The following is a 27148-nucleotide window of genomic DNA, read 5'->3' as shown; positions in this document are numbered from 1 at the left end:
GCTGTGTGAACTGTCACTATTTAGATAATAGGATTCATTTTTATTTTTCCTGCCAAAATGGATAATTTCACATTTGCCCACATTATACTCCATTTGCCAGATCTTTGCGCACTCGCTCAACCTTTGTCCCCTTGCAGCCTACTTATGTTCTCTTCACAACTTATTCTCCTACCTATTTTTGTATAACCAGCAAATTTAGCAACCATACCTTCGGTATCTTCATCCAAGTAATTTATATAAATTGTAAAAAGTTGAGCCCCAACACTGATCCCTACAGGGATCGTTGCATTCTACCAACCAGGAAAAAAACCATTATGGCTATCATCGGTTTCCTCTTAGCTAGCCAATCTTCTAACCATGCCAATATGTTACCCACTATACCAGGAGCTTTTATTTTCTGCAATAACCTGTGCTGTGGCACTTTAACAAATTTTTTTTGGAAATCTAAGTACAGTACATCCTATTTATCAAAGAACTCCAATAATTGGTTAAACACGATTTTCCTTTCACAAAACCATGTTGACTCTGCCTGATTGCCTTCAATTTTTCCAAGTGCCCTGCCATAACATCTTCAATGCCAACATTTTCCCTATGACATGTGTAAAGCTAACTGGCCTGTAGTTTCCTGCTTTGTCTCCCTCCCTTTTTGAATAACGGAGTTAGATTTACCGTTTTCCAATCTCATGGCATGTTTCCCGAATTGAGGGAATTTTGAAAAATTAAAACGAATGCATCAACTATCTCACTAGCCACTTCCTTTAAGGGCAAAGTCCATCAGGACCCAGGGATTTGTCAGCCCGCACCTCCAACAATTTGCTAAGTACCACTTCCCTGGTGATTGTAATTTTCCTGAGTTTCTGCCTTCCAATTCCTGATTTTCAGCTATTTCTGGGATGTTACTTGTATCCTCTAGTGAAGACCGATGCAAATTACCCATTCAATTCATCTGCCATCTCATTTTCCATTATTAATTCCCAAGACTCACTTCCTTTAGGACCAATGCTCACTTCGTTAACTCTTTTCTAAGTATCTGAACTTAAACCTATATTTAAGTATACAGTATTTGATAGAATATTCAGTATATGTTATCCATCTTTATATTTCTAGTTAGCTTTCTCTCGTACTCTAATTTTTCCCTCCTTAGTAAACATTTAGTCATTCATTGCAGTTCTTTACATTCTGTCCAATCTTTTGACCTGCCAGCCATCTTTGAGCAATTATATGCTTTTTCTTTGAGGTTTAGGCTGTTTTTAACTTTTTTTTTGAAACCATGAAAGATGAGTCCTCCCCTTTCTCATTGGAATCTATCGATTCTATGTACTCTGAAATATCCCTTTGAATGTCTGCCTCTGCATCTCTATTGACCTATTCCTTAATCTCATTTGCCAGCTCACTTTAATTAACTCTACTTTGATTCCCACATAATTGCCCTTATTTAAGCTTAAAATAGGAGTCTTGGACCCACTCTTCTCTCCCTCAAACTGATTGCAAAATTCAATCATTATGATCACTGTTACCCAGGGCACCTTTACTATGAGGTATCAGTTAATCCTGTCTTGTTGCACAATACCAGGTCTCGTATAGCCTGCTGTCTGGTTGGCTCCAGAATGTGCTGTTCTGAGAAACTCTCCCAAAAACATCCTATGAACTCATTTAGGCTACCTTTGCCCATCTGATTTTTCCAGTCTATATCTAGATTAAAATCCCCCATGATTATTGCTGTACCTTCCTGGCAAACTCCCATTACCTCTTCTTTTATACTCTGTCCTACTGTGTAGTTCCAATTAGGGGCCTTGTACACCACTCCCACAAGTGACTTGTTGTCTTTATCATTTCTCATCTCAACCCACATCGCATTTATATCCTGGATTTCTGAACCCTAATGCGCTAATACCATCAATAATTAGCAGAGCCACCCCCCAGCTTTTCCGAGCTTCCTGGTCTTCCTATAATCACGTACCCTTCAATATTCAGATCCTAATCTATGTCATCCTGCAGCCATGTCTCTGTAATGGCTACCATACTTATTTATGTCTACTTTGGTGATCAGTTCATCTGTTTTGTTTCAAATGCTACATGCATTGAAATACAGAGCCTTTAAGTTTCGTCCTTTTATTATTTTTGGAACCTTGAGCCTTGAATGCTATTTTACTCTTAGATTTGTATTCTCCATCCCTTCCTGTCACATTCTGTTCATCATTTCCCTTATTAATACCATTCGCTCTTGCCTTGTCTCTACTTTTTGGTCTACCACACCTTCCCAAATTTGATTCCTTGCCCCTGCTAATTAGTTTAAAGCCCTCTCTACTTCCCTAGTTATGCAGTGAGTACAGTTCAGGTGTAGACCGTCACAACGGTGCAGATCCTACTTTACCTAACACTGGTGCCAGTGCCCCAAGAACCAGAATCCACTTCTCCCACACCAGTCTTTGGGCCATACATTCATCTCTCTAATCTTATTTCCCCAATGCCAATTTGCACGTGGCTCAGATCACAGAAACATAGCAACATAGAAAATAGGAACAGGAGTAGGTCATTCAGCCCTTCAAGCCTGCTTTTTGATTCAATGTGATAATGGCTGATCCTCTATCTCAACACCATACTGTACTCCCGCTCTCTCCCCATATCCTTTGACGCCTTTAGAGTCCAAAAATTTATCTATTTCCCTCTTAAAAATATTCAGTGACTTGGCCTCCACAGCCTTCTTTGGTGGAGAATTCCATAGGTTCACCACCCTCTGAGTGAAGAAGTTTTTCCTCATCTCAGTCTTAAATGGCCTACTCGGTATCCTGAGACTGTGACCGCAACCCCCCCCCCCCGCCAACATTCTAGTCATCACCACCCCCCGCCACCCCCAAGAGCCAGAGGAAACATCATCCCAAGTCCAGTCTCTCCATCCCGTCAGAATTTTATACATTTCAATGAGATCCCCTTTCATTTTTCTAAACTCCAGTGAATACAGGCCTAGTCGACCCAATTGTTCCTCATAGGGCAATACTGCAATCCCAGGAATCAGTCTGGTGAACCTTCTCTGCACTCCCTCCATTGTAAGTATATCCTTTCTTAGGAAAGGAGACCAAAACTGCACACAATGCTCCAGGTGTGGTCTCACCTTTGGAGTTCTGCTTTATAATTTAATGCCTAGCTCCTCATCTTCTCTATGCAGAACTTCTTTTCTAGTCATACCAATGTCATCGGTGCCTACGTGGACCACGACAACTGGATCCTCCTCCTCCTCCCACTGCAAGTTCCTCTCCAGTCCTGAGTAGATGCTCCAAGCCCTGGCACCAGGCAGACAACACCACCTTCTGGACTCTCACTCTTTGCTGCAGAGAACAATGTCAATCCTCCTCACTACACTGTCTCCTACTACCACATTGATTTTTGTTTCCCCCCATTTGAATGGCTTCTTGTACCATGGTGCCATGGTCAGTTTGCTAATCCAACCTGCAGCCCCCACTCTCATCCAAATAAGCTGAGAACTTCAAACCTACTGGACAATTGCAAAGACTGAGGGACTTGTGCTCCTGCCCTCTGGGTCCCCTTACCTGCCTCACTCACAGTCACACCCTCCTATCCCTGACCACTGACCAAATCAGAAGACCCCTGTCCTAAGTGGTGTTACTGCCTCCAGTACAAAGAATCCAGCTAACCTTCCCCATCCCTGATGTGTCGCAGAGTTGAGCCGCGAACATTCGCTGCAGACGTCTTTGCCCTGGATCAACGTTATCCAGGAACTCCCATATCCTGCAGCCTTGACACATCACCAGTCCTGCCATTGTTAATGTGTTTTAAATAATTATTTAAATTACTTATGTTGCCTTTTCATATATTTTAATAACTTTACCACTTTAAAACTTGTATACCATTTGTATAAAATTTGTATACCATTTTAAAACTTGGGAATAGAATAGACCTTAACTACTCACCAGATACTCAAACAGCTAGCTCCTTTCTCTGTAGTAGGGCAAGGACCAATTCCTACAGGGTGAGAAAGATAGAAAAAGGAAACAAACACCTCCCTCACCATCCCCTTCAACCTCACTCCCCCTTTCACCAAACTCCAAGTATGCACTCAGCTGCACTCCGTTTACCTTAGCTGCACTAAAAAGGCCTGCATTTATAGCCAACTGAACTGGGGCTGGAGTAACCAGATTCAACCAGTTAGCTAATTAACTGATGTCCCAGACACCACCATCACTATCCCTGTGTGTTTGAGGTGTCAGCTGTGGCTCAGTTCATAGCAGCCTCGCCTTTGAATCAGAGGGTTGTGGGTTCATGTCCCACTCCCGGAAACCAAGAACTGTGATTGTACTCGAAAGAGTTGCAATCTGTGACTGTTGATAACTCGAAAGAGTATCACTATCCCTGTGTATGTTCTGTCACGTCAGCAAGGCAGACCCGCCAGAGATGGCAGCACAGTTGTATAGAGTCGTGAGGGACTTGCTCTGCAAGTTCTCAGCATCAACTCCAGCCCCCATGAAGTCTCGTGGCATCAGGTAGAACATGGGAAAAGAGATCTGCTGCTGATTACCACCTTCTGTCCCCCAGCTTAGCTGATGAGCCAGTGTTCCTCCATGTTGAACACACTGAAGAAGCATGGGGGGCAGCAAGGGCACAGAACGTACTCTGGGTGAGGGACTTCAGTGTTCTACACCAAGATTGGCTCAGTGAACTACTACTTACCAAACTCTAAAGGACTTGGCTGCTAGAATGGGTTTGCAGAAGGCGATGAGGGAACCGACAAGAGGGAAAAAGCTACTTCACCTCGCCCTCACTCATCTGTCACAGATGCATCTGTCCATGACAGTATGCGTGACCACCACACAATCCTTGTGGAGGCAAAGTCCCGTCTTCACATTGAGGATGCCCTCTATCGCATTGCGTGGCATTATCCTCGTGCAAAATGGGATAGATTTTGAACAGATCTAGCAACTCAAAACTGGGCATCCATTAGACGCTGTTGCCCATCGGCAAAAGCAGAATTGTACTCAACCACAACCTGTAACATCATGGCCCGGCATATCCCACTCCACTGTTATGATCAAGCCGGGGGAGCAACCCTGGCTCAATGAAGAGTGCAGGGGGGCATGCTAAGAGCAGCACCAGGAATACCTAAAAATGTGTCAACCTGGTGCTACAACAGAGGACTACTTGCATGCCAAACAATGGAAGCAGCACACGATGGACAAAGCAAAGCAATCTCTCAACCATATCTAAGCTCTGCAGTCCTGGGGGATTGGGGAGCCGAGCACATCAGTGCAAAAGACAAGGTTGAAGTATTTGCAACCATCTCCAGCCAGAACTGTCGAGTGGATGGTCCATATTGGCCTCCTCCTATGATCCCCATCATCACAGGTACCCTTCTTCAGCCAATTTGATTCACCCCACGTGATAAAGAAGTGGCTGAAGGCACTGGATACTGCAAAAGCTATGGACCCTGACAACAATAGTACTGAAGGCCTGTGCTCTAGAACTAGTCGCATCCCAAGCTAAGCTGATCCAGTACAGCTACAACACTGGAATCTACTCAGCAATGTGGAAAATTGCCCAGGTATGTACAAGAGCAGGTCAGAGGCTGGGAATTCTGCAGAGACTAACTCACCTCCTGATTCCCTAAAGCCTGTTCACCATCAGCCAGGCACAAGTCAGGAGTGTGATGGAATACTCTCCACTTGCCTGGATGAGTACAACTCCCACAACACTGAAGAAGGTTGACACTGTCCAGGACAAAACAGCCCGCTTGATTGGCGCCCCATCCATAAACATTCACTCCCTCCACCACTGACGCACTGTGGCAGCAGTGTGCACCATCTACAAGATGCACTACAGCATCCTAATAGCACTGTGGGTGTAGCTACCTCACAAGGACTGCAGGGGTTCAAGGCAACAACTCACCACCACCTTCTCAAGGGCAATTAGCAATGCGCAACAAAATGCTGACTTTGGCAGTAACACCTACATCCCATCAAAGAATAAATAAAAATACATTAATAAGTTGACAAAATTTAAAGCTATACTTTTTCCCTACTTCAGGAAGATAAGACATTACAAAACACGAATGCAAAAACAGTTCTATAATTAGATCGGAACAACTAAATTTGCCTTATCAAAATCAGAACGATTTACCAAGGCTTCTATTTTTCAATTACATTCTTAAAGTTTACTTGACTCTGGTTTGACTTTCTTGCTGTGTATAAGCTTTTAGCAATAAAATTTTACTTTAGTATTTAACTGGGCCCATATTATTTTATTGTAAATATATAAGCATTTGAGTACCAAAACCTGCCATTTCAAAGATTCGGATATAAAAGCACTCGACCACTTGAACTCCACAGGCCAACTCTAAATGGTGTACTTAATAGCCACTTGGGTATGTAGCTCAGTAAAAGCTTCTGAAATGATGGGGTTCCACCCACTTGCAGGAAATTTAACTTCAACCATAGGCAAAAAACCAAGATTTATCACACCCAACTTCAAAACAGCAAATCTTGCAGCATCAATCTTACTTTGCCTAATATATGTCATCTTGCAGTTTCCTTTTGTGAGATTTTCAATGTGATCATTTGCTGATGATCCGATCAAGATTTGAAACTCCTCCAAACTCTTCCCTTATAACCAGGGATTCCATCAGTATGACTGGGACAACAAGAGGCATTCTACTAGAGTCGACTTCCCAATGATAAAATATATGTTGCTCAACAAGCCAGCCTATATGCAAAGCTTGAAAAATTTCATTAAATGCCTGCTTTGCAAACATTCTGCAATGTCTATTCAAAGAATTCAAAGTGGCCTCTTTGTGCAAAATCATCAAAACACTTACAGCATAGGAGGCGGCTATTCGGCCCACTGTGTCTTTGCCTGCTCTCTGCAACAGCAACTCAGCTAGTCCCAATCCTCCACCTTTTCCCCATAGCCTTGCAATGATCTCTCTTTGGGTGTTTATTCAATTCCCTTTGAAAGCCACAAGTGAATCTGCCCCTACAATATCACCAGGTAGTGCATTCCAGATCCTAACCACTCACTGCATAAAAATGTTCTCCTTCATGAAAAAAATCATAAATGACTTCGTAGGGCAAGGAGTCACATGAAGCTTTTAATTGAATCTTAATTAAACTATAAGACTTCAATTAATTAGCATTAAAACTAAAGCCAATTTTACGCTTTATAATATAATTAAAATCAAACAATTAATTCTAAGCAACAAAATAAATAATAGTGGATACTAAGACAAAAGTCTGAATTGTTCACCAAATTAAAATCTAAGGTTTTTAAGATAATTAGAGTTAAGCAAAAACATTTCAGTTTAAACTGCCAATAAAATAAAGCGCAGGGGAAACATCTGATTGGTGAGTAGCTGCTAAGTCCTTATGTACAGAAGTCTGATATTTAATAGTCTAATAAATAAAGACATGACAAGGCAGCTCAGACCCATGGAGTGCATATCGTGTCCCATGTAGGAGCTCCAGATTGCAGGAACATATCTGCAAAAAGTGTCATCTGCTGCAGCGCTCAAAATCCAGGTTCCAGCGCTTCAGCATCAGCTGACATCATTGTGGCACATCTGCAAGGCTGAATGTTTCATGGGTAGTCCATTTATAGATGTGATCACCTCATAGCTAAAGGTGTGTAGGCAAAGGGGTAACTGCCAGGCAGGTAGTGCATTTGTCCCATGAGTAATTTCACTCTCCAATCAGTATTCTGTTCTGAATCCTGACAGTGCAATAGGGTGTGCAGCCAGAGGTCTAATCCTTGAGATCACAGTCAGCTCAGCTTTCTGGTGGAGAGGGTATAGAAGGAGGGAGCAGGAGCATGACTGGAAGGGTCAAAGTGATAGGAGATTGAATACTTTAATGCTACCTCTTGACTGTCCATTGTTAGAAAGGAAAGCCAAGGTGCACAGAGAATTGGGAGAGACAGATAGCACTAGTAGAAAATATTAAAGTATTTGGCGGAGCCAGAAAGAGAGGACATTTAATGAGGTCCAAATTAGATTCACTGTGCAATTATGGGAATGCATAAGTGTAGTAAACAAGGTTGGTGAGCCACGTGGAAATATGATGTTGTGGCAATAATGGAGACCTGGTTCAAAAAAGCGAATAACTGAAACTAAATATTCCTGGATACAAGGTGTTTGGGAAAGACTGGGAAGAAAAGGAATAAGGATAACTATCAATATTGAGTGAGGAGAGCATTACAGTGCTGAAGAGAGAGGATGCCCTTAAGGGGGAAACTATTTGATGATAGCTAAGAAACAGTAGAGGTACTATTACATTGTAGGTGTATTCTTTAGACCACCAACTAATGGTAAAGATATGAAGGAACAAATTTGCAAGAAAATTAAAGTGAGGTGAAAGAACGATAGAGTAGTTATGATGGTGAACTTTAATTACACTATGACTATCTCAGTCTATATTAGGATGTAGGGCAGAGAGGGGCAAGAGTTTCAGGAAAATATTCAACATCAGTATAACTCCAGTCCAACGAGGAAAGAGGCTTTGCTTGAGCTGGTTCTGGGGCATGAAGCAGGTCAAGAGGATCAAGCGTCAGTGGGGGAACATTTAGAGGGTAGTGATCACACTATCAGAAGGTTTAGGTTGACTATGGAAAAGAACAAGGAGCAACCCAAAGTAAAAATAATTAATTGAAGGAGAGCCTAATTCAGTGGGGTGAGAACAAATCTGGCCCAAGTATGCTGAATCAAAGATCAACAGGCAAAACTGTAATGAAACAACAGGCTGCCTTTTAAGAAGGTAGCACAAGTCCAGTCAAGGCACATTCCCGTGAAGGAAAAAAGGTAGGGCAAACAAGTCCAGAGTTCCTTGGATAAAAAAGGAGAGAAAGATTAAACCGAAAAGGGGCATATAAAGCTGATGTCAGATGGATAACACAATTGAGAACCAGGCTGGACATAGAAGGTTCAAATGGGCGTGAAAAAAGAAATTAGAGAAGCAAAGAGTATGAGAAAATAGTGGCAGGTGACATAAAAGGGGATGTAAAAGTCTTCTATAGGCACAAAAATAGTTAAAGGGTGGTCAAAGGAGGAGTGGTGTTGATTAGAGATGACAAAAAGATTTTATGCTTGGAGGCAGAGGTACTAAATAAATGCTTTGCATCTGCCTTTACCAAGTAAGGTGATGCTGCCCAATCTCAGTGAAAGAGGTAGCTAAGACAATAGATAGGATAAAGAGGTATTAGATAGGCTGGCTGTACTTCAAAGTTGATAAGTCACCAGGGCCAGATGAGATATATCCAAGGATTCGGAGGGAAATAAGGGTGTAAACTGTAAAGGCACTGGCCATAATCTTCCAGTCCTCTGTGGATAGGAGCAGTGCCAACGGACTGGAGAATTGCAAATGTTGCAGCCTCGTTCAAAAAGGGGCACAAATGTAAACCCAGCCAGTAAATTTAATCTCAGTGGTGGGAAAGCTTTGAGACACAATCATCCAAGAAACAATTGAGTCACTTGGACAAATGCGGGTTAATTCAGCAAAAGCAGTGCATATTTGTTAAGGGCAGATCCTGTTGAATGAACTTGACTGAGTTTTTTGATGAGGTAACAGAGGGTTGATAAAGATAATGCAGTTGATGTGGTGCACACAGACTTCCACAAGGTGTTTAATAAACTGCCACATAACAGGCTTGTCAGCAAAGTTAGAGCCCATGGAATACAAGGGACAGATGGAGAAGCGAGGGCACAGTTTTAATTGATTTGTGAAAGAAACCAATGTAATGTGAGACAAAAGCTTATTCACACAGCGAGTGGATGAAGTCTGAAATGCACTGCCTGGAAGTGTGCTGGAGGCAGGTCCAATTAAGACATTCGAAAGGGCATTAGATAATTATTTGAATAGAAACAACGTGCAAGAGTACAGGGGAAAGACAGGAAAATGGCACTTAGTCATAATGCTCATTTGGAGAGTCGGTGCAGACACGATTGGCCGAATGACCTCCTTCTGTGCCCTAACAATGCTGAAATTCTGTGATTAACCATGCAAAATTCAAGAAATATGAAGACAGTTACTTGAATTAAAGTTTTACCTGTACTGGAAATGGACATATACCTCATCCGTAAGAACATATGAAATAGGACTAGGAGTAAGCCCTATGGTCCCTCAAGTCTCCTCCTCCATTTCATAAAATTATCGTCAATCTCTATCTCAAATCACTTTTCTGCCCAATCTTCATGTTGCTCGATTCCCCTAGTATCTTAAAATCTATAGGTCTCAGCTTTGAATACACTCAATGATTGCACATCTGCAGCCCTCTGGGGTAGAGAATTCCCAAGAGTCACAACCTTCAGTGAAGTTATTTCTCATCTCCATCCTAAATGGCCATTGCCTTATCCTGAGACTATGCCTCCCTCGCTCTCGCCTCTCTAGATCGTGGGAATAGCTTTTCAGCATCGAACGCAATGTGTAATCTGCACAGGAATACTCTCCAATGAATCTTTGGAACCCTCCAAGTTACAGGGCATTTGCTTGGCAAGGATAAAAAATAGGAAGACAAGCAACACTTCAAGCAAAAGCCTGGCAACTGGTTGACACTAAATAGTAATAAACTACCTCTAATAAACAGCTTGTAGTCTCAGCATTAATGCTGCAGTAAATTGCTAAAGCAAAGAAAAAAGCTTCCGATTACTGAGGAGTCGATAATGCCATGTATCATTGAAATCCAAAGGGCAGTGCTTGGAGAGCAGAAGGCCAGGAGTTGAAAAAAAACGCGTGAAATGACAACAGATTGATTTAATGCCAGAAGACATAACTTTGCACTACTCTGATCAGCTATCTAACCATGACTTTGCTGTACACTTTGATGAATCCACAGATATTTCTAAGATGCCCCATCTACTCACTTATGTTCACTGCGTGTGGAATAAGGTAATAAAAACAGGATATGTTTTGCAAAGGGCTCATGACAACAAAGTCAGTTGATATTTTCAAATTGTTCGATCATTTCAGGATCTGAAGAGAAATCAGCAAGATAAATTACTTTGGGATCTGCACTGATGGGGCTGCAGTAATAACTGTAATGCCTGGAGCAAAAACTAAGGTTCTGCTGCACCTCACTTCTTTGGACACATCGCTTTTTCACCTAGAGGCAGTTCCTGCCAAAGATACTAAGCCAAGTTGTTTGATGTTCTTAAGAGTATGAACATTTCCTAATTTTCTGAAATCCAGAGCAACAAACTCCAGGTGTTTGCTGCACTTTGCCAGGAAGTAGCTGCAGAGCACAATTCTGTGCTCACGTACTCAGTTGAGATAGCTATCTCGATGCAGAATGCTTACCCGTTTGTCTTTTAAGCTGACAAGGAAGTTCAACTTGCTGTGATGTTAAATGATGGCACGTGGCTAGACAAAACTGGGGTTACCTCTCAGACCTATTCAATGAAATGAATAAGCTGAATACAACTATGCAAGGCAGGAGAACTTATTTTTTTCCCCAGCAAGAAAGATCTGATGCAATCAAAATTCTAGGAAGCGGTTGTCTTTTGTGGAGGGGGATGGTGGGGGGGGTTGGGGAAAGAAACTATGAATACGTTTGAACTCTTACATTCTTTTGTTCAAGAAATTAAATGCTAAATTTGACATTATCAAACCACAGCTAGTAGCACAACTTTCTGATGTACGCAACAAATTTAATACTTTTTTTCCAGAATACACAAAGACCTAGGCTACAATCCCTTTACTGAGAACATTGAACAAAAACCGAGACCCTCCACTTCATCAAAACTATAAGAATTCATCAACATTTCCTCCGCTCCCTCAGAAACAAATTCAGTGAAATGCTGCCAGAGACATTTTGGTGTGAATTCTGTCACGAGTGCAGCACTAAAGGTTTTGCTGCCATCTTCTTATACTAATTTGAATTTTCAGCAATGAAAGCAAATTACTGAGTCAGGATGAACATTGGCCATAGCATGCACTTGGCAACGATACCTCCAAATCTTAACACAATTGTTTCTCTGCACCATCAACAAGTTTCACATCAATAAACAGACTATAAAATTGATATACTTAATTATATAATGATACAGAAAACATACTTATGTTATCTTATGGGCATTCATAGAATTTGTATAACTTGGGCAGGGGCCTCCAAACCAAAATGGTTGAGAACCTCTGTACTAAAAATACTCTTGTTAAATGTTAAGTACCACATCCATTCATTGCTGCTTCATAGTTATGGTTGCAGACATCTGAAATTCTGTTTTGCTGTGGAAATAATGATGAACAATTGCATAAACTTTTTAAGCAGCAAACTGACTTATCTGATGAATTTCTTCACCTGTTCAATATTGGCATAATAATCTCCAATAGCAAAATCTGCATCCGCAATTAGTCACTGTTGATTTTTGGAGAACAAGACAGCAGTTTTTCATAGTCACCATCACTAAAGGGTCCCTTCATTCCAACTTTCTATGTGTACTCAGTTCCGAGATATCATTGCTGATAATATTTGTTGGATATGATAAAGTAGACACTTAGAATCCCACGGTTTGTTTTGCTTTGGAGCGCTGTAGCTATGTTGAAAAGCTAGTGTCAATTTTTGACAGATAACTCTTCTGTCAAGAGCTTTGAAATGTTTTTCCAAATTAAAGATGCTATATAAATGCAAATTATTGCTGTAGTTCTTTCAATGGAGAATTCAGTTTCAGGCAATTGTCTTAAATATCATTCGAGGTGATTTCCCCATCATTAAATTCTGGGTTTCAGCCACAATTACTTGCGTTGCACCCACAGCTTCTGGCACAGTCATTCGAATTTCTTCGTAAGTACATGCATATTCTTTACGACGCAGACAAAGAAGGCAATTTTCCCTCCAAGAATCAATGGGAAACTTGAAATTAACACCATTAGCTGATTTGCTTTCTGCACATATTCACCACTTGTGGTTTAAACCTAATTCTTCAAGTTTCTAGTTTCCTCCATGAATGTGGAATTTTCCAATCATTACTAAACAGAAGACTCCAGTTAGGTACAGTCACCTTTAAGAGATTGTCCTTCTTGTACGATTGCACTTAAAATGAAAAGAGCTTGCATTTATTTAGTGCCTTTTCATAACTTCAGAATGCACAAAGCAGTTCACAGCTCATGCAGTACAAACAATCCAGTTATTTGGATTGGAACGTGCAGGAAACCCAAGCATGAGAGTGTGAGAAATGATGTGACAGGACAAAAGCTAGCTGAACGGTTTGAGAGAATTAGTTTTATAACTTAGTTTTTCTGTCCAGCTCGATGGAGTACTGCTAGACAGAATACTTGCATAACTAGGCAAATTTAGTGAGTGAGGGTGTTTGACAGAACAAGGCGTGGTCCAAGAAAGGGATCGAAAAATAGTGAGACCTGACAGTAGAGATCTAAAGGCACTAATTAAGTCAGAAGGTAGGTGGTTGCTTGGTGATTTCTAAGGTTTCTTTTCTCAAAAACCCAGTAGTAGTTGAAACAAAATTGGGGAGATACAAACATTCTATTAAATTTAGAGCTCAACTAGTTCAACTATTTGATATAACCAAACTTGGATTCCTAATTAGTTAAATAAAAGACAATAGAGATGGCAGGGCAGGTGACATATTGCAGCTGTACCATGCTGGAGCTGGTGGACACCAGTGTGACTCACAGCAACTAAATCTGCAACTCGAGGAACTGGGCTCAGAGTTGATGAGTTGGAGTCCAAGCTTTGGACAGTGGTGCACCTGGGAGGGGAAGGTTACCTGGACACTTTGTTTCAGAAGATAGTCACACCCCTTAAGCTAGGTACTTCAGGTTTGGTCCGTGGTCAAGGATAGGAGGGAGTAACTACAACTGAGAAAGCTATGGGGATCCAGAAGGTACACTGGAGGAGCCATAGCCTTTGCACTTGTCCAATAGGTTTGAGGTTCTTCCAGCCTGTGTTGGTGAGAGCAGCAACTGCAGGGAGGACAAGCAAAATAATCACAGCACTGTCTTTATGGGGGCCATTCAAGCGGGGGTACTAAAAGGGAATGTAGCAGTAGTATGGGACAAGAGGTGGAGGGATAAAAATCGTTCTCTGCAGCCGACAGCCGGAGTCCTGAAGGCTGTGTGCCTGATGCCAGGGTTAAGGACTTGTCCTCAGAGTGGGAGAGCTACTTGCAGTGGGACGGGAAGGATCCAATTGTCATGGTCCATGTGGGAACCAATGACATAGGTAGGACTAAGAAATAGTTTCTACTAATGGAATACGGGCTAAGTTAAAAAGCAAATATCTGGATTCCTACCTGAGCGATGAGCAAATTAACAGAGTAATTATGATCAGAGGGTTGAATGAGTGGTTCAAAGATTGGTGTGGGAGAGGTGGGATTCAATTCATAAAGAAATGGCACCAGTAATGGGGAAAGGAAGAGCTGGACAGCTGGGACAGACTTCACTTAAACCATGCTGCGACCAGTATCCTGGCAAATTACATAACTAGGGCTGTAGAAAGGCTTTAAACTAACAGTGGTGGAGGGAAGGGTTCATGTGAGGGGGGATTTAGAAAGTTAAAGAGGAAGTGCGAGACAAGAGTGCAGGACACCCAGTACCAGAGGGTGACTTGCAGCAAGGGATAGAACGAACACACATAAGAGTCCACCAGCAAAGGGAGTCAGAGTTTGGAAAAATGCTAAAAAAGACAATAATCTGAATGCACTCAGCATCCGTAACAAGATGAGTGAATTGACAGCACAAATTGACATAAATCGGTATAATATGATAACCATTACAGAGATGTGGTTGCAAGGTGACCATTGCTGGGAACTAAACATTCAAGGGTATTTGACGCTTCAGAAGGGCAGGAAGAAAGGAAAAAGGAGATGGGGTAGCTCTGTTAATAAAGGATGAGTTCAGTACAATAGTGAGAAATGATCTTAGCTTGGAGGTTAGAACATAGAATCAGTTTGGATGGAAATAAAAAATGGCAAGACTAAGAAGAAATTGTGGAAAGGTCCCAGCGGACTGGAAAACCGCAAATGTTAACAGCTCCATTCAAGAAAGGAGAGACATAGCATGCAGGAAACTATAGTTCAGTTAGCCAAACTTCTATCATGAGGAATTTGCTGGCATTCAATATTAACTAAATAGTAGCAGGATATTTAGAAAAACATAATACAAGCAGGTAGAGTCAACTTGGTTCTGTGAAGTGTGTTTGACAAATTTATTGGAGTTTTTTGAGAATGTAACAAACAGGGTGGATAAAGTCCACCAGTCGATGCAATATATTTGGATTTCGAAAAGGCGGCACATAAAAAGTTACTACACCAACAAAAAACAGGGAGTCAGAATAAATGAGTCACTCTCAGGTTAGGAAATTGTAACCAGTGGAACGCCACAGGAATCAGCTTTGGGGTCACAACTATTTGCAACCTATATTAATGACTTGGATGAAGGGGCCAAGTGTATTGTTGCCAAATTTGCTGACAATACAAAGATAGGTAGGAAAGCAAGTTGCGAGGAAGACACAAAGACGCTGCGAAGGAATATGGATAGGCTAAGTGAGTGGGCAAAAATATGGCAGATGCCATATAATGTGGGAAAATGTGAGGTTGTTTACTTTGATGTGAAGAATAGAACAGCAGATGATGATTTAGATGGAAAGAAACTTCAGAATTCTTTAATAGGGTGTTATAACCAATGCAGTTGGTAAAGTGGAGTTATTTAAAAATTCCAGAGGGAAACTTTAAACAACTGTCATAATCAATAATTTTAAGTGTTATATTTGAGGTGTGACTCTAAACTCAGGAATCAGATCACTAGTTTGAGGTTTTACTTGAAACTAAATGAAACATTTTATTAATTTACACTGGTTAAAATATATGTACACATGGCTACAAATTACTACTATCATAACTTTTAACAAATTCCCATACTAATCTCCATTAAGGCAACAGCAACCCATAGACTTAACCAGGCACCAGGCAAAGCATTTTCACCTTACGAATTCAAAATGAGGTTCTTTCCACTGTGGAGTCAGTTAGAGGCTTGCAGCTGCCATTTGATCTTACATTGTCTCTGCCTGCAGACCCGAAAACTACTGAAGTTATACCTACCAGCCCCAATGAATGTTAATGCTCATTGTATCAACAACCTCTTTGAACTTCACCTTTTAACAATGAAACCCTTTTCATAATACCAATTTTATTAGTAATATAAACATATTGCTCGTCACCCCACTTAGACCATAAGACATAGGAGTAGAAATTAGGCCATTCGGCCCATCGAGTCTGCTCCGCCATTCAATCATGGCTGATAAGTTTCTCAACCCCATTCTCCCGCCTTCTCCCTGTAACCTTTGATCCCCTTACCAATCAAGAACCTATCTATCTCCGTCTTAAATACACTCAATGACCTGGCCTCCACAGCCTTCTGTGGCAATGAATTCCATTGATTCATCACTCTCTGGCTAAAGAAGTTTCTCCTCATCTCTGTTCTAAAAGGTCTTCCCTTTACTCTGAGGCTGTGCCCTCAGGTCCTAGTCTCTCCTACTAATGGAAACATCTTCCCCACGTCCACTCTATCCAGGCCTTTCAGTATTCTGTAAGTTTCAATCAGATCCCCCCTCATCCTTCTAAACTCCATCGACTATAGACCCAGAGTCCTCAAACGTTCCTCATATGTTAAGCCTTTCATTCCTGGGATCGTTCTCGTGAACCTCCTCTGGACCATCTCCAGGGCCAGAACATCCTTCCTGAGATACGGGGCCCAAAATTGCTCACAATATTCTAAATGTGGTCTGACCAGAGCCTTATAAAGCCTCAGCAGCACATTCCTGCTTTTATATTCTAGTCCTCTTGAAATAAATGCCAACATTGCATTTGCCTTCCTAACTACCGACTCAACCTGCAAGTTAACCTTAAGAGAATTCTGGACTAGGACTCCCAAGTTCCTTTGCACTCCAGATTTCTGAATTCTCTCCCCATTTAGAAAATAGTCTATGCCTCTATTCTTCCTACCAAAGTGCATGACCTCACACTTCCCCACGTTGTATTCCATCTGCCACTTTTTTGCCCATTCTCCTAACCTGTCCAAATCCTTCTGCAGCCTCCCTGCCTCCTCAATACTACCTGTCCCTCCACCTATCTTTGTGTCATCTGCAAACTTAGCCAGGATGCCCTCAGTTCCTTCATCTAGATCATTAATGTATAAAGTGAATGCTCTTCTTCTTGAATGCTCTATTCAGAAAATACAAATGCACTCTATATCTGTTTACATCCCAAACATCAAAGCACCCAGATATAAAAACAAATAACTACTGTGGATGCTGGAAATCCAAAACAAAAACAGAATTACCTGGAAAAACTCAGCAGGTCTGGCAGCATCGGCGGAGAAGAAAAGAGTTGACGTTTCGAGTCCTCATGACCCTTCAGCAGAACTGAGTATAGTTAGGAGAGGGGTGAAATATAAGCTGGTTTAAGGTGGGGGGGGGGGGGGAGAAGTGGGGGGGCGGGGGGGAGAGAAGTTGTGGGGGGGGTGGTGGTAGGGACAAGCAAGCAGTGATAGGAGCAGATAATCAAAAGATGTCACAGATAAAGGAACAAAGAGGTGTTGAAGGTGGTGATATTATCTAAGAGAATGTGCTAATTAAGAATGGATGGCAGGACACTCAAGGTACAGCTCTAGTGGGGGTGGGGTGGAAAGACTGACAGGGCATTACAGTTATAGATTTAAAAATAATGGAAATAGGTGGGAAAAGAAAAATCTATATAAATTATTGGAAAAAACAAAAGGGAGGGGAAAGAAATGGAAAGGGGGTGGGGATGGGGGAGGGAGTTCAAGATCTAAAGTTGTTGAATTCAATATTCAGTCCGGAAGGCTGTAAAGTGCCTAGTCAGAAGATGAGGTGCTGTTCCTCCAGTTTGCGTTGGGCTTCAATGGAACAATGCAGCAGGCCAAGGATGTGGGCAAGAGAGCAGGGTGGAGTGTTAAAATGGCAAGCAACAGGGAGGTTTGGGTCTTTCTTGCGGACAGACCGCAGGTGTTCTGCAAAGCGGTCGCCCAGTTTACGTTTGGTCTCTCCAATGTAGAGGAGACCGCATTGGGAGCAACGAATGCAGTAGACTAAGTTTGATTATCTGCTCCTATCACTGCTTGCTTATCCCTACAAACCCCCCCCCCTCCCCCCCGCATCTTAAACCAGCTTATATTTCACCCCTCTCCTAACTTTACTCAATTCTGCTGAAGGGTCATGAGGACTCGAAACGTCAACTCTTTTCTTCTCCGCCGATGCTGCCAGACCTGCTGAGTTTATTCAGGTAATTCTGTTTTTGTTTTTATCAAAGCACCCAGACTAGCTGGCTTTAATCCAATTAAGACATACCCACAAACTAAACCTCTATTTTAAAAGAAAAATACTTTCCAAAATATTATATACATTAATAGCTTCATGACATAGGGATTTTCATGTCCTCATACATGATTCACTAAATGTTAGGGTGCAGCTACGGGAAGTAATTTGGAAGGCTAAAGGAATGTTGACCTTTATGTCAGGGGGGATACAGTATAAAGTAGGCAAGGCTTGTTGCAGGGCACTGGTGAGGCTGCACCTCAAGTACTGTGTACAGTTTTGGTCTCCTTATTTAAGGAGATATATGCTAGCACTGGAGGCAGTTCAGTTCAGGTTGATACATGGAATGAAAGGGCTGTCTTATGTGCGAAGGATGAGCAGATTGGGCCGATACTCATTGGAGTTTAGAAGGATGAGAGAGAAATCTTATTAAAACATACAAGGTTATGAGTGAGCTTGAGAGGGTAGATGCTGAGAGAATGTTCCCCCTCTTGAGGGAATCTATAACTAGGAAGCATAGTTTCAAAATAAGGGGTAGCTCACTTAAGATTGAGATGGAAGAGGAAATTCTCTTCCGAAGGTGGTTAACTTTTGGAATGCTCTGCCCCAAAGGGCACTGGAGGCTCAGTCATTGAATACATTCAAAGTTGAGTTAATCAGGTTTTTGATCCACTAGGGAGTCAAGGCTTATGGGGGAGTTAAGGCCACAATCACATCAGCCATGATCTCATTGAATTGTGGAGAACGCTCGAGGGACCAAATGGCCTACTCCTGCTTCCAGTTATCTTAAGCCAGGAAACTAACTTGTTTATACTTTACTAAATCAATAACTCAAACCAGATAAACCAATTATTAATAAAACTAAATAATCAAATAAATTAACTAATCAAATAAATAAACTGGGTGAGTCAGGCCTGATGGGCATGTGTTGGGCCACAACTGCAACAATTGGGAGCTTGTGGAGAGGGCTTCGATCCCCGACAACCAAACGTGCTGTATTGTTCCTGCAGCTCGAATAACTTTGGCTCAAGAGATGTTAAGCTGGAGTCTGTGCAGTCAGTGCAGGACATTAGGGAGGGGATGAGTTACCTGAACATTGTTGCAGGAGGCAGTCACCCCTGGGGTTAAGGTGAACTTTTGAATCAATCAACAGTCAGGGACAGGAGAGTGGGTCTCCATCAGGCATGTGAGGATCGAGAATGTTGTGATCTTTGCATTGGGGAGACCTAATTTGGCTTGGTATTCGCTTTGCGAAACACCTCCATTCAGTCTGAAAGCATGACCCCCAAGCTTCTGGTCATGTCATTAAACTTCTCTGTTTCACTCAGACTCTCTCCTATCTACCCTCAGCTTCTTACACTGTTCCAGTGAAGTTCAACGCAAGCTTGAGAAACAGCACCTTATCTTGTAAAGCACTTTACAACATTCGGAGTTGAACAATTTCAGATCATAACCTCTGCCCCCATTTTTCCCAACAGCTGATTCTGCCATTCCTATTTACACCTCCTCTACAGCCATCTTTTGTTTCCTCAATTTGTCCCATTACCATCTCCTTTTTCATTGAGCATTATCCCTTTCGTCATTTTATCTCTCCTGCATTCCAACCTATCCCAGACCTTCCCTTTCGTTCTTTACTCCTCTCCCTCCTTTGCCTACCTTTGTATGTCCTCAAAAAAACTTCTCTGTGGATCGTCACATTGATGTGGTGGAGAGGCTTAGGCACTCCGACAGGCAAAGCCATCGGGCTCCCAGTAGGGCCACCCATGGTAGCAAGATCAGGGGAGGTACTTGACAAAGTGCAGTCCAAAAAGCCCTCAATGGCAGAACAGGTAAAGTAAGGCTGTGCTCCTCACCAGCTGCGAAGTTGGAAGAAGGCTGCAGAGCAAGGTGGTCCCTGTCATCGTGATTTGACATGGCACCGAAATCTGACCACCAACACGTCATGATTGTGTGGACAATGGCAATGTCCCAAGGTCCCCACATTAAACATAATGGCTTCTACTAGGGTAGATCTGCCAGGTTCTTGGGGATGAAGGATTGGTGATACTGAGAGGACTGTGAACCTCGGAGATGCTAATCAAGAATCTGCACACAGGTGACAGGTGCATGAGGTTGTTGGGCATGTGCAATGGGACAGAGGTGTCTTTAGTCAGCAGCATCCGTGGCTGAGCAGTCCTCTTCAGGATATCCTTGACTCACAGCGAATGAGGAGGCGGTTACAAAAGGTTCCCTAAAAATAGATGTAGTGGGTCTGGCACAAAAAGGTGTTAATGTGGGACTGGGTACAGTACCGCCCACACGCTGATGTAGAAGAACACGTGACCTGAGTCTAGCAGGCAGCTTTGTACAGGACAGAGATGTGTGCACAGGCAAGCATTGAGACAGTTCCTAGGAAAGGCAAAGCTGACAGCAACCTTTGCCTCCATAAGTTGGTTTTGCCATCAGAATAGAATCTTAGATGCTCTGCCGGAACTCCCCAGCTGCATAAATGAAAAACTCATGGCAATTAATCTACAGCTCAACTGTAACCAATATGCCAATATCAGGGCATGTGCCCCAACCCTCGACTTGGATGAAGATGTAAATGGAAAAGTTCTATTCTGACCTTAAAGAAGTCCTCGCTGCCACTCCAAAAGAAGATTTTTTTAAAAATCCTAATGGGGGAACGTGAATCCGCGACTTCGATATTTGGAGTGGAACCAGTGGGGAAATACAGGGTGATAAAAGCCAAAGCCAACATTGTCCTTCTGCTGACAAAAAAGTGTGCTCAGCATGTTCTCATTATAACAAACACCCTTTCTGCCAGAAGGACAAATACAAAACCGCATGGTGGCATCCTAGATCAAAGCACTGGCACCTCCTGGGTTAATGGCATTTGTCAAGTCAAAGTTCTCAGTGATGTCTACATCAATCAATCCATGTGAGGGAACTGGTGCCTGCTGGACAGATCATCAACTTGCTCGATCAGTGATAAACATCCATCTAGCACCAAGACATTGCTAGGCCCAGAAGTCCAAGTGGAAGAAAACCAATGTCTCAGTCCTAAAGCAGCAGTTAAAGCAGCTCAACTGAAGAGAGGAATTCCAAGTGTAGCTCACAAGTAATCTGGAAAATCTTAACACGTCCAAATCAATTCCAGAACAGTGGGATTAAATGAAGTCAGCTATACTGGACTTCTGTGCCCAAACCATTGGGTTTGAGCATCATTGTCACCAGGACTGGATTGATGGAAATGGTACTGAAACATGTGACCCCCTGGTTATTCTGGCATTTGCAGCCAGGGCCATGTCCACAGCACAAAGCGGGGCTCAGCTGTATTAGGTGGGAGGGGCGTGGTGTGGTGAGAGCAGGAACAAGTTTAACAAAGCAAAAGTGAAAGGGAATGATAATGCAACAGACAGGCATTTGTGTGGCTGCAGGTGAGATGGTATGTTGCCTCCCTAATGCCAGGATCAAGGGTGTCACTGAGTGACTACCGAATACTGAAGGGGCAAGGTGAACAGCCAGAGACAGGTCCATATCAGTGCCAACAACCAAGTTTGAAAGTGGGTGAGATCTTGCAGGCAGATTTAAATGAACTAGGAAAAAGCCTAAAGAAGCAGGACCTCAAATTAACCGCCAGATTACTCCCAGTATCAAGTGCAGAGAAAGTAAAAATGGGATACTTTTGCAGAAGAATGTGTGGCTGGAGAGATGGTGCAGGAGGGCAAGTATTACAATTCCAGGGCATCTGGGCTTCAAAGGGAAGGGAGGGCCCATGATAAGTTGCACCTCAAAAGGGCCACAACCAATACTCTCATGGGCAGTTAGCCACTGCTGTAGGAGAGGGCTTAACCTATTTTAGAAGGGATTTGGGAACCAGGATATAGCATTAGTAAGGCAAAAAAAGGTGCACAGCAGATTTGGAGGGACAGATAGCAATGAACTGGTGAGCTATTGGGATCAGACTGACAGAAAATATCCACGCATTTAAAACAGGTTTACACAGCATGTACATAAACACAAAGCATGGTAAATAAGCTGCAGGCACAAATAGGCACATGGGCAGAGGATGTCGTGCTGAAAATGGAGATTTAACTGAACAAGAGCAGGACTAGGTACCAAATATTCTTGGATAGGTGATGTCAGGAAACAAAAGGAGAATATTACAGTGCTGGGATGAGTGGATATCTTGAAGGGACAGAACCTATTCAGTTAAGAGTTAAGGAACAGTGAAGGTGTCATTCCAGTTATGGGTGTACACAATAAGTCACTAATGAGCGAGAACAATACAAATTTGCAGGGATATTACAGAAAGGTGCAAAAACTATTGAGGAGTGATAATGGGGGACTTTTCACCTTTATCCCAGTCATTAGGGAAATTAAAAAGGCAAGAAGGAGAAGAGTTTGTGTTCAAGCAAATTTTGATTATTAGCACATTTACAGCTCAACAAGGAAAGAGGCATTGTTGGATCTGGTTCTGAGGAATAAAGATGATCAAGTGAATCATGTCTCATGCTCAAATCTTTCCTGCACACTCTCTGAAGCCTTCACCTCTTTCCTAAAGTGTGCTGCCCAGAATTGGACACAATACTCTAGTTGAGGCCATACCAGCATTTAATAAAGATTCACAATAATTCCTTAGCTTTTGTATTTTATACCACTATTTATGAGGCACAAGTTCCCTCATGCCTTATGCACCGCTTTCTGAATTTGCCCTGCCACCTTCAATGGTTTGTGTACATAAACTCCCAGGTCTCTGCTCTTGCACTTGCTTTAGAATTGCATCCCATATTTTAGACCGCCTTTCCTCATTCTCCCTCCCAAAACATAACATTTTACACTTCTTTGCATTAAATTTCATCTGCCACAATGGCCTTCCATCCATTCCACCAGCCTGTTTATGTCCTCTTCAAGTCTATCACTATCCTCTTCAAAATTCACAATCTTTCAAATTTATTCAGATTTATTTAACTGGCTTTTTTGAACCAGCTGCTATTGTGGGATTTGTACTCATACCTTTTCATTACCTTTCTAAAAATTATTCTTTATTTATTTCATATTCTCTGGATCATTCACCCAGTCTCTGGATTCTACACAGTGACCCAGGAGTTCATGAGTCCAGGGGTGTCAGAAACCCCAATGAAAGTGAAAGTTGGTATAGGTTGACTGAGGTGGGATCCACCCCATGCTGACGACTGGCCCGTCTCACCTGTTACGACAGGGAAGGGGAGCGTAAGTGTGTGTGATAGGACCTGAACGATTTTGAACTAAACCTGGGCAGGGGGAAGCCAGGGAGAACTCTGGTGGAGAGCCATGCAATGTTATGCAAATCAGTCATCTGACCTGGATATAGGGACGACAGAAGAATTGGACCAATCTCAACCTGAAGAACAAAAATTTACACAGCTACAGGGAAAGGGTATGAGTGAGGCGACCTGAATTCCTTTTTCAGTGAGGTGCCACAGACTTGATGGGCTGAATGGCTTCCTTCTCTGTTGTAACCCTTCTATTATTCGAGTCCTGCAATTTAGTCCTCTTCAGTTAAGTGTTCCTGGGGAGGCGGTGGCATAGTGGTATTCCAGGGACCCGGGGTAATGCTCTGGGGACCCGGGTTCGAATCTCACCACAGCAGATGGTGAAATTTGAATTCAATAAAAATCTAGAATTCAAAGTCTAATGATGACCACAAAACTATTGCCCATTGTCATAAAAGCCCATCTAATTCACTAATGTCTTTTAGGGAAGGAAATCTGTCATCCTTGGTCTGGTCTGGCCTACAGGTGACTCTAGACCCACAGCAATGTGGTTGGCTCTTAAAATGCTCTCTGAACAAGGGCAATTAAAGATGGGTGATAAATGCTGGTCTAGTCAGTGATGCCCACCTCCCATGAATGAATTTAAAAAAGCCCAACATGCCCAGAGCCCTGACACATTCGCACCAATTCATTTGTTGATTGGCAAATCCTCACTAGCTTCCTGCTACATCAGTACCTCTGAGACAGAGAACTGCTTGTTTTCCCATTTGCTATTTAATTGAATGTTTCTGACTTTAAGATGTAGTCTTGCCTCTGGTTCCTTCATTTTGAATTGGAGAACTTTATCACTTATACAGAAGGGAAAAAACAAAACTCCAACTATGTACCTAAATCATTAATTTGGGTATGAAGTCCCAGCTGAGGACGACTATAATTACAATTGCAGGACACTAGATAATAGAGGATCTTCAGAAAGCTAATTACAGCTCCCGTGCATTCTACCATATCACCATTTTCATATGGTTTTCACCTTCCTCAGTCAAACTGTTCAATCACAGCAGCACTGAGTGCTGAAGCATGTTTGCCTGTCTGGCAATGATTGGATCAAATTACACTGCAGCTTTTTGCAACAATTATCAAAGGTGTGGAGATAATTTACGTAACAGTCAAGAAATTGTTCAATCTACGTTGCCTCCAATCCCAAGCCAAAATTGCTCCAACCTCAGTCGTTGAGCTCCAGTATACAGATGACACCTGTGCACACTCACTCAGAAACTGAGTTCCAGGTCATTGTCAACTCCTTCTCCAAAGCACATGAGAAGATGGACCGAACCGCCTGAAAACTAAGGTCTTCTTCCAACCAGCTCCCACAGCACAACATTTCCTCCCATCCATTATGATCAATGGCGAGACCCTGGAGAACTTGAGGCATCTTCCACATATGGGAAGCCTCCTCCTGATGAAAGTAGGCACAGATGACAAAATTAACCAACGTCATCAATGTGCCAACTCAGCTTTCAACCAACTGAGCAAGAGTGTTTGAGGACCAGGGTCTCAAACTGGAGACTAAGGTCATGGTTTACCAGGCAGCAGTGATCCCCGCACTCTTATATGCTTTGGAGACTTGGACAACCACAGCAGTGGAGAAGTACCACCAATGGTATCTTCGCAGGATCCTCCAAGTCTGGTAACAAGAAAGGCATTCCAATATCAGCATCCTCTCCCAAATCAACGTGCAGTATGGAGGTGCTAATCACTCAAAACCAGCTCTGCTAGGCACAACATGTCTTTCGTATGCCTGACACCAGACTCCCAAAGCAACCATTTTATTTGGAATTCGTTTGCAGCAGAAGACTCCCAGGAGGACTGCCTAAAAAGTCAAACATTCCCACCAACTCGTGGAAGTGCCTAGCCTGTGACTGACCAAAATTGCTAAGATTAATTCGGGAAGGCATCAAAAAGAGCAAGAGACTTTGTTGAGAACATGCCAAGGCGAAGTTGAGGCATTGGAGAAAGCAGACAAATTTCCAAATAACTCATCTACCTGACTCTCTAAGCACCACTTGCCCCACATGAGGCAGAGTCTGCAGATCACATGTTGGACTTATCAACCATTTCAGAACCCACCGAACCAGAATGGAAGCAAGTCATCCTCGATCCTGACGGACTGCCTCAGAAGACGACACTTCAGCAGGCAAATTACACATTCCAGATCAACTGTGGGTATATCTTGTCCTTCAAGTGGACCAATCAGAAATATGGTCCTAGCTCATGTGTTGCAAATAATTTTTTGCATATTAAATGCACAACTCCTTTTCTATAAATATTTGTGTCATGACAGAACAATATGCTTAACCCTCAATTCTCAGTTATCACTGTCACACACATAAAACAACAGAAATGAAGATAAACACTTATTTTCTACTGCCACACATTTTTGTTATTATTTTGTCTGGTACATAAAAATTTAAACAAATCTGTTTTTCTGACTAAATGTAGTCCATAAATTTCAAGTTTAACTGGCTGCTATACATATATACCTAAAATTTTATTTTGTTAATGTTTGTCTCCATAACAATCATTGCACTTCAAAAGTGATCAACAGCGCGAAGCATTTAGAAATGTTCCAAAACAAGCTATTACAAAAAACAAAACACCACTGGTATGGATAGTCTATTTATGTTGGCATATTTCATGTAGTGTATCAAGCATCATAGAACAATTAGTCATAACTCCAACACAAAGGATCAATTAACTAATTCCTGTATCATAAAGTTCATCAAAATCTTAACACTATAAAATCCCAGCATTGTTTTCATACTTGTAGATATCAAAAACACAAACATGATTCCAGAACCAAAATTGCATGGAGGTACAGAATTTCTACATAATTGCACTAAAATGGCATACTGCTTCTTTTTCCCAAATTGCACACTCAATTTTGACACAATGATACCACAATCCAAGAAAAATGAAACCTACAAAGTATCAGTGCTTGTGTATTCTACATACTTACCATGGCTGAAACTCAAAACCATGTTCCCAGACTTCTGCACTTCATCAAACTTTCCAAACAGTGCTTGTAATCTAAAAACAATTTAAATCACGTTAGTGCATGTGCAAAATAACTCCCATTATTTAATAGAACTAACACTAAAAACATTGTGAAACAAGTATGTGGTTGAAGCTGTTTTTTTAAAAAAAAAGACAATAAGCCACACCCTCATTTGTACAAGTGAGCATGTTGAGATAATGGCACTGCAATCCTTTATATATGAGAAAAATCAACACAGGAAGCAGCCACTTTCCAATAATTCTACACAGCAGTAGTTGTTACAATCTTCTTTGCCCTTTTTGCTAGTTAGGGAACAATAAAGTCACAATAAATGACTAAACACCCATGCAGTGACTAGATAAATGTTTTCCTATTTTTATTTCATATTTTCTACTGACAATTTACTGTTACCCAACAAATGCATCGGGCATGGCATCATATCGCGCAGAGGCAGTGGAAAAGCTAATTATAAGGTTTAAATCATTAAGTCACAATTACAAGGATCATGAAGTCACAAGCATTTGAGGAATGTTTTAGTTGACGGGCAATGTGATCGGCGCAGGCTTGGAGGGACAAA

General features: G+C 42.0%; 1 protein-coding gene across 14 annotated transcripts in view; it reads right to left on the bottom strand.

The window, feature by feature from the left end:
- clasp2 (cytoplasmic linker associated protein 2) overlaps positions 1–27148 on the bottom strand; it is a 570512-nt gene that overhangs the window by 450972 nt on the left and 92392 nt on the right. For all 14 annotated transcript variants that reach the window (XM_078540120.1, XM_078540106.1, XM_078540107.1 and 11 more), the window contains exon 7: positions 26533–26603. In XM_078540120.1, coding sequence (XP_078396246.1) covers positions 26533–26603 — 71 coding nt within the window. The remainder of the gene's footprint in view (positions 1–26532; positions 26604–27148) is intronic.

Source organism: Cetorhinus maximus, chromosome 4, assembly GCF_964194155.1.
Source record: "Cetorhinus maximus chromosome 4, sCetMax3.hap1.1, whole genome shotgun sequence".
Classification (NCBI taxonomy): domain Eukaryota; kingdom Metazoa; phylum Chordata; class Chondrichthyes; order Lamniformes; family Cetorhinidae; genus Cetorhinus; species Cetorhinus maximus.
The sequence above is the reverse complement of the archived record's forward strand: the minus strand, read 5'-3'. Positions and strand labels throughout refer to the sequence as shown.